The sequence below is a fragment of the Vicia villosa genome, unplaced genomic scaffold (genome assembly GCF_029867415.1).
Source record: "Vicia villosa cultivar HV-30 ecotype Madison, WI unplaced genomic scaffold, Vvil1.0 ctg.000434F_1_1, whole genome shotgun sequence".
In the NCBI taxonomy this organism is placed as follows: Eukaryota; Viridiplantae; Streptophyta; class Magnoliopsida; order Fabales; family Fabaceae; genus Vicia; species Vicia villosa.
This window is the reverse complement of record NW_026705206.1, coordinates 311,261-322,231: the sequence shown is the minus strand read 5'-3', so window position 1 is coordinate 322,231 and position 10,971 is coordinate 311,261. Positions and strand designations below refer to the sequence as shown.

Genomic DNA, 10,971 nt, shown 5'->3' with positions numbered 1-10,971 from the left:
CCCACGGGCTTCTTATAAGCATCCCCAATATCCAAATCAAATACCCTAGGAGATTAGACATTTATCATCTCTTTGATAGGAGTATCTCATCTATATCATCACAAACAATCAATCAATCAATCAATCAATCAATCAAACCTTTTTGCCACAAGGCTGGCTAATCAATCAAACCTTTTTGCCCCCATACTGGCTGATTAATCAAAGTTTTTGTCACAAGGCTGACTTCATTGAAACTTTTGCCACAAGGCTGGCTGATTAATCAAAACTTTTTGTCACAAGGCTGACTTCATTGAAAGTTTTTGCCACAAGGCTGGCTAAAAAAACATCTTTATCATTCTAAGCACCATAAGTGGCATGGCCCAGGGCTTATAATGAAAAGATTTTCAAACAAAATCAAACAGATGTATGTGATGATATAGATTAGATACATCGAACATTTAGATGACATTTGTCTCTTATCCTTTGCTTCCACTAGCATAAGTGGGAACTACGATTGCTCTGACTTTCTCAACATCCCTTTGAGAATACGTAGGCACAAGGTCGTATCCTTGGCGAGCAAAACTTCTCCCTCAAACCATTCAAACCTTAGCACCCGTAGACCCGAGCTACAGATGCTCTGATTCCCTCTAAGGGATATGTATGCAGAGGATCGCGATGATCTTTGCGAGCATAATCAAACAAACACCTTAGGTCCCACCTATTTCACAAGAACCTCTCAATAACATGGAATGAAAAACATAGAAAAGAAACCTATAGAGTACTATAGATACGTTGGGTGCTAATACCTTCCCTTCGTATAACCAACCCTCTTACCCAAAGATCTCTCCCCCACTTATAAGGTTATTGCAGCTTTTTTCCTTTTCCTACTTTGGAAACAATAAAAAGTTTGGTCGGAACAAAAGAAAAATCATTTTTTGATCACTCGAGCCCAAAGAATGCATCAGGTGCCTCATCCCAAAAAAGGATACGATTTTTCCCCGCGACACATATGTTATATGACGAGTCTCTCAAAGTAAATGAGAAACTCGTATGTTTATCATGAAGTAATGTATGCGATGTATGAATATGCATGTGATGTATATGATGTATGACTGATGCTGTTTGGAGTGTTTTGAGAAAATAAATCTCTGTATTGTTGTGATTTTGATGTTTGATCTTGTCTTGGGGATGCTCAGCTGGGGATTTATGATTTCTGTTTGGGGATGAGAGCCATTTGAATGATTAATCTTGATGTACCCTGACTGAGGATAAGAGATATGAATAAATCCTGTTGGAGAGAAAAGGAATGTTGTTGAACCGGCAGTGTTGAAGGTGTAAAACTTTGTTGGGGACTGAATCTCTGTTGGGAAGGGAATTTCTAATGATTACTCTGTGGGGATCCTTCCGGACTATTGACTTTGAGGGAGAACCTCTGGAGTACTTAGACATTGTCTAATTGCCTTTCCTGTTTTTTACAAACGTACATATATTTTGCAAAGGAAAAGATAAATATTAATCATGTTCATATGCATATGTTCATTCAAGATTATCATTGGACGTTTGCGTATTCGAAAAAGAAATACTCAGGAGCGTATAAAAGAAAAAATTCTTGTATTAAGAATGAGCCATGAATAGGCAAAATAATAGGAGAACATTTGTGTGTTTTCTGAAAAGATACAAAATAAAACAAAAGAAAAATTGATATGTGGAAACAATCCTATTGAGTTTCAACTCTGCTATTGTCATTATGTCTTCGAGCATCTCATCCCTTGCTTGTTAGAGAAAGATGATTAAATTGGTCCATGCCCTTTGAACTTGACATTGCCAATATAACTGAGTGATCTGAACGAGACGTAGTCGTACGCTTTAATCCTTAACTATTGCCTAGGCCGCCTTTTCAGGTTTTCAGCCTACCAGGATACCCTTTTTTGCCCAAGTCGCCCTTTCGGGTTTTCAACTTGCCGGGTATACATTTTATATATATATATATCCCTAATTTTTTCCCGAAACCTTTTGCTTCGCCGGGATGCCTTTACTTTTGCCTAGATACGTCGACCTAGCGGGTCTTATTTATGCGGGGTATTTTTGACATTGTCTACACTCACAGGGTGTGGAAAGTCTTCTCCGTCCATAGTAGTGAGTATCATAGCTCCTCCAGAGAAGATCTTCTTGATTACAAACGGTCCCTCATAGGTGGGAGTCCACTTGCCCCTAGGATCACCTTGTGGTAGAATGATTCGCTTTATTACCAAGTCACCAGTCTGGTATGCTTGTTGCTTGACTCTCTTGTTGAACGCCTTGATCATACGCTTCTGATACAACTGCCCATGACAAACAGCCGCAAGCCTTTTCTCATCAATTAGGTTTATCTGGTCTAGTCGAGTTTGGATCCAATCATCTTCCTCTAACTCTGCATCCTTCATGATTCTCAGAGATGGAATTTGAACTTCAATCGGTAACACTGCTTCCATGCCATAGACTAGTGAAAATGGGGTTGCCCCAGTTGAGGTGCGTGCTGAAGTGCGGTAACCATAAAAAGCAAATGGCAACATCTCATGCCAATCCTTGTAAGTAACTGTCATCTTTTGTACAAGCTTCTTTATGTTCTTATTGGCGGCCTCCACTACGCCATTCATCTTTGGTCTATAATGAGAAGAATTGTGATGCTTTATCTTGAACTGCGTGCAGAGTTCAGTAATCATCTTGTTGTTCAGGTTGGTACCATTGTCTGTGAAAATCCTTTCGGGGATGCCATACCGACATATGAGGTTATGCTTAATGAATCGGGCCACCACATTCTTGGTAACGGAAGCAAATGAAGCAGCTTCTACCCATTTGGTGAAGTAATCAATGGTCACAAGGATGAAACGATGTCCATTAGAAGCAGTAGGTTTGATTTCCCCGATCATATCAATGCCCCACATCGCAAAAGGCCAAGGAGCAGTCAGAATATTCAAAGGAACTGGAGGTACGTGTACTTTGTCAGCATAGATCTGGCACTTGTGACAAGTTCTGGAATGCTGATGGCAGTCGATTTCCATAGTGGACCAGTAGTAACCTGCTCTCAGGATATTTTTAGCCATAGTATGTCCACTAGAGTGCGTTCCAAAGGTACCGTCATGCATGTCTTCCATAATCTCTTCTGCTTCATTCTTGTTCACACAGCGCAGCAGAGTTGAATCATGATTGCGCTTGTATAGGGTACCATTGCTCAGGAAGAATTTAGAAACAAACCTTCTTAGGAACTTCTTGTCATTGATAGATGCCCCTTCAGGATATTCCTGAGCTTCGAGATATCTTTTTACTTTATGAAACCATGGCTTTTCTTCAACCTCGTTCGTAGCTATCTCGTAACAGTATGCCGGTTCATCATGCTTTTCTATGATAACTATAGGAGCTTCGTTGTCCCATCTGACCTTGAACATGGATGACATAGTAGCTAATGCGTCTGCCAATTGATTCTCCTCTCGGGGAATGTGTTCAAAAGTAATCTCTTCGAAGTGGGGAATCAAAGATAACACCTAATCCTTGTAAGGCGTGAGATTAGGATGCTTCGTGTCCCATTCTCCTTTGATCTGACTAATTACTAGGGCTGAATCCCCATATACTTCCAAGAACTTGATTCTTAAGTCGATAGCAGCTCTAAGACCTAAGATACATGCTTCATACTCAGCCATATTGTTGGTACAATTGAAACATAGTCTTGCTGTAAATGGAGTGTGTCCACCTGCCGGAGAGATAATCACAATGCCAATACCATTACCAAGTGCATTCGAAGCTCCGTCAAAAACCATGGTCCATCGGGGTCCTGGTTCAGGTCCTTCATCTGGACCAGGTTGTTCGTAATCAGTAACAAGCATAACATCCTCATCTGGGAATTCAAAACTCATAGATTGATAATCGTTCACAGCTTGTTGGGCCAAGTGGTCTGCCAACACACTTCCTTTGATTGCTTTCTGTGTCGTGTATTGAATGTCGTATTCTGTTAGTATCATTTGCCATCTTGCTATTCATCTAGAGAGAGCGGGTTTCTCGAACACATACTTGATAGGATCCGTTCTAGAGATCAATAAAGTGGTATGGTTCAACATATACTGTCTCAGTCGGCGAGCAGCCCATGCCAAAGCACATCAAGTTTTCTCAAGCAGTGAGTATCTTGTTTCACAGTCGGTAAACTTTTTGCTAAGGTAGTATATCGCATGCTCTTTTCGACCGGACTCGTCATGTTGCCCCAGTACACACCCCATTGAGTTCTCTAATACTGTTAAGTACATAATTAGAGGTCTTCCTTCAACAGGTGGTATCATAATCGAAGGTTCATGAAGGTACTTCTTGATCTTGTCAAAAGCTTCTTGGCATTGGTTATTCCATTTCACTACTTGATCTTTCTTCAGTAAGAAGATCGACTCACAAGTAGCGGTCAGATGGGAAATAAACCTGGAAATGTAATTCAAACGTCCTAAGAATCCTCTAACTACTTTCTCATTCCGTGGAACCGGCATTTCTTGTATGGCTTTTACTTTTGCAGTATCGAGCCCAGTCATGTCTTCGTAAGACCAAGCGAATATCTCAACATTGTCTCATAGCATCTGGATCAATCTCTATTTGACACCATCCTCTAGTTCAGCCCCTATCTTAATTTCATTCTTTTCTTCGTCAGTACCTATGTTCACAACCTCAATTGGCTCTTCATGCGGCTGTATAGTCTTTTCTTCTAGCTCTAGCAATCTGGCAAGTTCTCTAGGCACTTCACAATCTTCCTCACCTTCATCCTCAGCTTGGTAGATCGAATTTTCAAAGTCATATTTAGCAATAGCAGAGTCGTTATCAATGGAATCCAGAGTGGATATGGATCTGCAATGCATTATGTGGGTGTGTGTGTAAGAACACATAGCTATAGAAGAGTAAATAAAAATAAAAGCGAACACTAAATTTGAATACGAAACGTCCAATGCTTTTATTGAATGAAAATATGCTTATGAAATGACAAGCCCTAAAAAATGGACCGTTGTGCCCTGGGCAAGACACACGGCTTTAAAGTTTATTGTTTATTGAAGTACAGAAAATAAAACTGGGAGACATAAAAGCAAAACAAAACTAGAAATGGCAATTACTCCTGACTATAGGAGATAGAGACAATGTCTTCAGTCTTCCAGTTGTCCAGCCCTTCGTCAGGTGTAGGAAAGACCCACTTGTCCAGGTTGCGATTATCTTCATCTTTTCCTATGGCATTGACCCCTTTGCTGATGAAACGATACTTCAAACCTTCTGGACTAGAGTATTGTTCTCCATTCTAATATTTGACAGTGCAGTCCAAACCCCATTTGTTGGATTTGTAAGGAATATCAGGGAGTTTCCCCCAGATAGTACAACCACCTTCTTCAACCACAGCCCTAGCGTCTTTCAGAGAAGCCATTGTAGGAGGAATTCTGGTGACTTTAGGAGCAGTGTAGGCAGGCTTAGCCTCAGGATCCACTTGAGGGACCAATTTAAACGCCTGTCGGGGAGATTCGAAGGCTTCTCCAGTAAACTCAACATACTTGGTCTCATCTATGAAGCTTACCACATATTCTTCTTCACCATACACAGTGACGATCTTGCCTTTCGCCGGGTATTTCAACTTTTGATACAGAGTCGAAGTCACGGCGTTTGCCCCATCTATCCAAGGGCGCCCCAAGCAAACAAGAATAAGCGTGATGGATATCCATCACATAGAACACAGTGTTGAAAGTCTGAGAATCTACTCTGATTGGGAGCTCCACTTCACCATACACTGTACTCATTGAACCATCGAAAGCTTTCACTATCACATCACTGGATTTCAGCACGATTCCTTCAGGGTTGAGTTTGTCCAATACCATCTTGGGTAGCACATTCAGAGATGAACCATTGTCAATTAATACGTGGGCCAGGGTGGTGCCCCCGCATTCAATGGAGATGTGCAGCGCCTTGTTATGATTCTTTCCACTAGGACTTAGATCAGCATCAGAAAACCCAAGGTAATTATCCGTCGTTAGATTTGCAATACAATTCTCGAGTTGGGTGACAAAAATCTCTTGTGGCACATGGGCAGCCTATAGAAACTTTATCATATCTTTAGCGTGAGTCTTGGAACAACTTAGGAGTGACAGCATATAGATCTTGGAAGGAGTATGCCCCATCTGTTCAACAATGTCATAATCACTCTAGCGGATGATCTTCAAGAACTCATTGGCTTCTTCAGGAGATGGATTTTCAGTAACAATCTCAACTGGTGTTTGGATGGGTCCATGCAACGGTCCTTTGCCTCGGGTATCAGCATTCTGATTAGGAGTAGGGGTACCAGCAGGTGCAGCAGTGTTTGGAGAGATTTCTGGAGAAAACATTCTTCCACTTCTTGTCACTTTACTAGTTCCAGCAATGTTACCCACATCAGGATTAGCATCTTCAACAACCTTGTCGGTTACAAGTTCTTGTTTAACTCCCTGAATATAGACTTTGGCGCCATAGTTCCAAGGGATAGCCTTGTTTGAAGAATATGGAATTGGACCAGGCTTAGTGATGATTACAGGGGCCACACGGGGTTCAGCAGAAATCTTGAATGGAGCCTTAGTTGGGATCTTCAATGGAGCTTTGGAAATTACTGACACGTCTTCAATCTTCAAGCCACGGGAGAAACCTTTGCACAAATTATCTATAGAAGGAATCTTTTCAAACCTGATAGTGCGACGATCCATCCAGCCTTGAATTCCTCTTTTCAGATTCTCACAACCATTGGGCTGGGATGCACAATAATAACATCCTGGGTCGCACCCCGGAAATAAACCGGCTTGCAGAAGCTTTCTCTTGATATCTGGGAGAGGGGTTGACAGATCTCTCACATCATAGACATAGACCGTGTCCATGATATCATTAACGGTTTTGTCATGTTTTGGCATAGGGGCAGTAATAACATTCGGATTTTCTGGAGGTTCAAACTCGATTTCACCAGCATCTATCATGTCTTGAATCTTATTTTTCAGTGCCCAGCAGTTACCAGCATGATGTCCAGGACTATTGGAGTGGTACACACATTTTGCATTAGGATCATAGTTTGGAGACGTAGGAGTGACATTCTTCGGAGGATCTCTTATAGTGATCAAGTTGACCTTTAACAGATGCTGCAGAACTTGAGATAAAGGCATGTTCATCTTAGTGAATTGCCTTCTAGGTGCGTCTGGACTACGCCGATACCCTTGTCTAGGGGTCTGTTGAGGCGTTGGTGCAGAGATTAGGACGGCCCCAACAGATTGATTCTGGTCATTCTTATTACGACCCTTTTGACAGTGCACAACATTAGATTCATTCTTTCCATGATATGGCTTCTTTGTAGTACTAGAGGTAGCACCTACCTGAATCTTCCCACTTCGAATACCACTTTCAACACGTTCTCCGGTCAATATGAGGTCAGTGAAACCAGATGAAGAACTACCCAGCAGGTGACTATAGAACGGGCCATTCAGCGTACCCATGAACATGTCAACCAACTCCCTATCAGTCAAATAAGGTTGAACTCTTCCAGCTAGATCTCTCCACTTTTGATCATACTCCTTGAAACTCTCTTTCGGACCCATAGCCATGGTTTGCAATTGAGTACGAGTAGGTGCGAGATCAACATTGTATTGGTATTGTTTATAGAAAGCAACAGCCAAGTCTTCCCATGTATGAATGTCGGCGCCATCCAGTTGATAGTACCATTCGAGTTGGGTTCCAGATAAGCTCTCTTGGAAAAAGTGGATCCATAGCATTTTGTCAGTAATGTGAGGCTGAATCTTCCTCACATAGGATTTCAGATGCATCTTTGGATAAGAGACTCCGTCATACTTAGCGAAGGTCGGGGTCTTGAACTTTGGAGGGATAACGACTCCAGAGATGAGCCCTAATTCCTTAAAATCCAACCCAGGTACCTTCTATATTTCCATAGCCTTCACACGTTCTTCCAATTGCTTGTACCTCTCTTCAGGATAATCCTCCTCATAATAGTAGTCTCCTTCTTCATCATCTTGCTTAGCAGAAGCGGCGTTACTCTTTGCATCAGTCTTGATGCTAGCATCATCATCTTCTTCATCGTCTTTGGGAATTTCTGCTTCTTTGACCTTTTTGAGAGGGCCCTTGAATCTTCTTCCCATGTTGAGGATGCTTACTGGTTTCCTGGTCTTCTTCTCCTTCTTAGTTATAAGGGATTTCAGCTCATCTTGCTCTTTGGATAAATTCAGGATTAAAGCTTGGAACTCAGCATTCTGAGCTTGGAGATTCTTGACGGATTGTTCGAGATCCATTTCCTTACTGAAATAAACAGCGGAAAGATGAGAGACCTACTTATAAAATCCTGTGATGTAATGTTTATGAATGATATGTTTATGCTTATGCAATGTTTCCAAGGAATTAAAGGATTTTTAACACATATTAAAATAAAAGCAAAAATATTAATTCTATTGTAAAAAATATAATGTTATGAAATTAATAGTTTCATCAAAAGGTGCTGAAAATATAAAATAAAATATAACATAAAAATAATAGAAATCAGTCTTCGCGTCGGCGCTTTCTCTTTAAACTTCTGATCTCTTCTTTGTGAGCTTTCATCATCTCGTTTCTTTCTTGGAAGAGTTTATCAATCTCTTGTTCCCATGATTGTATCTGATCTGGAGAGACGAAATCCTCAATCTTCCATTTACGGGAGAAATAATCAAGCATACTATCACGCTCTTTGGCATTGGCCACCAACACTGCTTTTTCTGCTTCAACATCTCGTAGGCGCCTTTCGAGATCATCCTTTTCTCTTCTTAAAGAAGCAATAGTAGCAGCAAGGTCTTCATTTGGAGCGGGAACATAAGGCTCCAAAACCACAAGAATGGCCAGAGGGGTAACCCTTGGCACAACAGGGATATCAGATGGATATGGCATACCATACTCAACAACTCGATCATAAATCCACCTAAAATAAAGATCTGAAGGGATGTAGTTCTTTAGTCCCAATTCTCTCGTACCTACCTTCTTTACCTTGGACCAAGCTCTAATAAACAACTTCTTCTTCCCGGTTGTATCTGAATCATAATCAAAGTTTTCTGCACTAAGGTATATGGAGCATAGTTTGTCTTTCAAAGCGAAACCAAACTGATGTCGAGCTAATATGGGATTATAAGTTATTCCTCCTCGGGTACCACGAAGAGGTATATTTGGGAAATCTCTGCAACTATCAAATAAATGGGTTCCTTCAAACTCTTTTTGGTTCCAAACGATATCATCGTAAGAAAGCCTCATGACCCTTTGAAACCAAGTCCAACCTTCTTCGTTCTTTATCACGGAACGGGGTAAGTGCGAAATAAACCACTTATGTAATAGAGGTGCACATCTAAGAACGCATCCTTTCCCTTTAGATGATCGATGATGGATGGAATGTAACAAGTCACCCACTAATGTAGGAACGGGGTTGTTGCTGATAAAAACCTTAATGGCAATCACATCAACAATTTTGTCATAACGAGGGAATAAGACTTGCCCATAGATCAGGAAAGCGAGAACCTTTTCAAGAGCGTCCATGCTTGCGGCATTAATCAGGATTTCAGCTTGATTATACAAGAATTCAATAGGCAAACCAGTATATTCTCCTTTATTCACCCCAAGCCTTTTTGATTTCTGATCGAGGCAAATGTAATGCACCAGCAACATCTTCCAACCTAGGAATCTCTTCTTCACCAGTGTAGGGCATTTGATCAAGTACCGGTAATCCTATTATGGAGGAAAATTCCTCTAATGTGGGAACCAGCTGAAAGTCTCTATAAGTAAAGCAATGAAGGAGAGGATCATAAAACCGGATCATGGTGTTGAGGAGTGCTTCATCCACTTTGGTTCGTACCAGGCTGATTAATCTGTTAAGAGACTCAAAAAGCACAAAAGCACCAGAAACATTATCACTAAGAATCTTTAGAGATGTAGGCACTCCCTTGAAGCTTAGGCAGAAAGGCTTACGAACTTTGATTTCCATGACCTACAAAACAAATTATGGTTAACAATCCTTTAACTCCTTGGAATGGGTTAGCCATGATATGTATGAATGATGCATGGATGCATGAGTCACAAATACAAATAAGTCCACACAAATCACACAATTTCCTTAGGCTCGGCTTGCATGGAGTTTGACCAGGTGAGATACCCTTCCCAAAGGTACTTCTATGGATAAAGAGATTTCAGCAACGGGTTCTACCAGTGACCCAGAATTGCCAGCCCCTTCTAAAGCACCCTCGAACATGGTACATGCATACCACGCAGTGATACTTTAGGAAGAACCTATCTGAGCTGTAGTATCGGGTCGCGACCATAACTTGGCATGCACCAAGAATAGCCCTCCCACTACGTTCCTAAAAGTTAATATGGGTTAAAGGTGACTAGAGGTCCTTGAGCTCCGACGCACCCAAAGATACATGCGTAAACCTCTCTCATGCAAAAGAGGTACACAATAACCAGTGGAGGCCTAACTCAAGTGCGAACTTCATATTGACCAATCCCAAGCATGCACAAGGGAGGTCTCCATGACTATGTCTCTCCTATCTTAAGTGTTCTTGAATCCGGGTGTAGGATTCGTCCTTCATTTTTCCCCAAAACAGCCCTGAAAAATAAAGCAAGCAAAGCAAACAATAGAAAACATTTAAGTGAATCCTAAACTTTTAAGGTAACCCCTCTTTTATTCGAAAAAATCCCCAGCAGATTCGCCAGTTCTGTGATACGGTGAACTGACTTTAAAGAATGTTGCGGATAGCAAGAGTCGCCACCGACTTTTATTTTATCCAAAAGAAAGGCTAAAAGAACAGAAAAAAACCTTTAAAAGAAATTTTGAGTTCGGGGGGTAATTTATACAAAGGGAAGGTGTAAGGCACCCTTTGCATCCATGGTTTTCCATGGGCTCTTAATTGCTTAGCTCACTTTGAAATGTTTGAAAAGGTTTGCAGAAAAAGATTTGAATAAGGACTTTAGCTT

The 10,971-nt window shown here is 41.1% G+C and overlaps 1 protein-coding gene across 1 annotated transcript; it reads right to left on the bottom strand.

Annotated features, from left to right (window-relative positions):
• Positions 1 to 8,520: 8,520 nt before the first annotated feature.
• Positions 8,521 to 9,537, bottom strand: LOC131628227 (uncharacterized). Its single transcript, XM_058899090.1, has one exon. The coding sequence runs from the start codon at positions 9,535 to 9,537 to the stop codon at positions 8,521 to 8,523; it is 1,017 nt and encodes a 338-aa protein (XP_058755073.1).
• Positions 9,538 to 10,971: the final 1,434 nt, after the last annotated feature.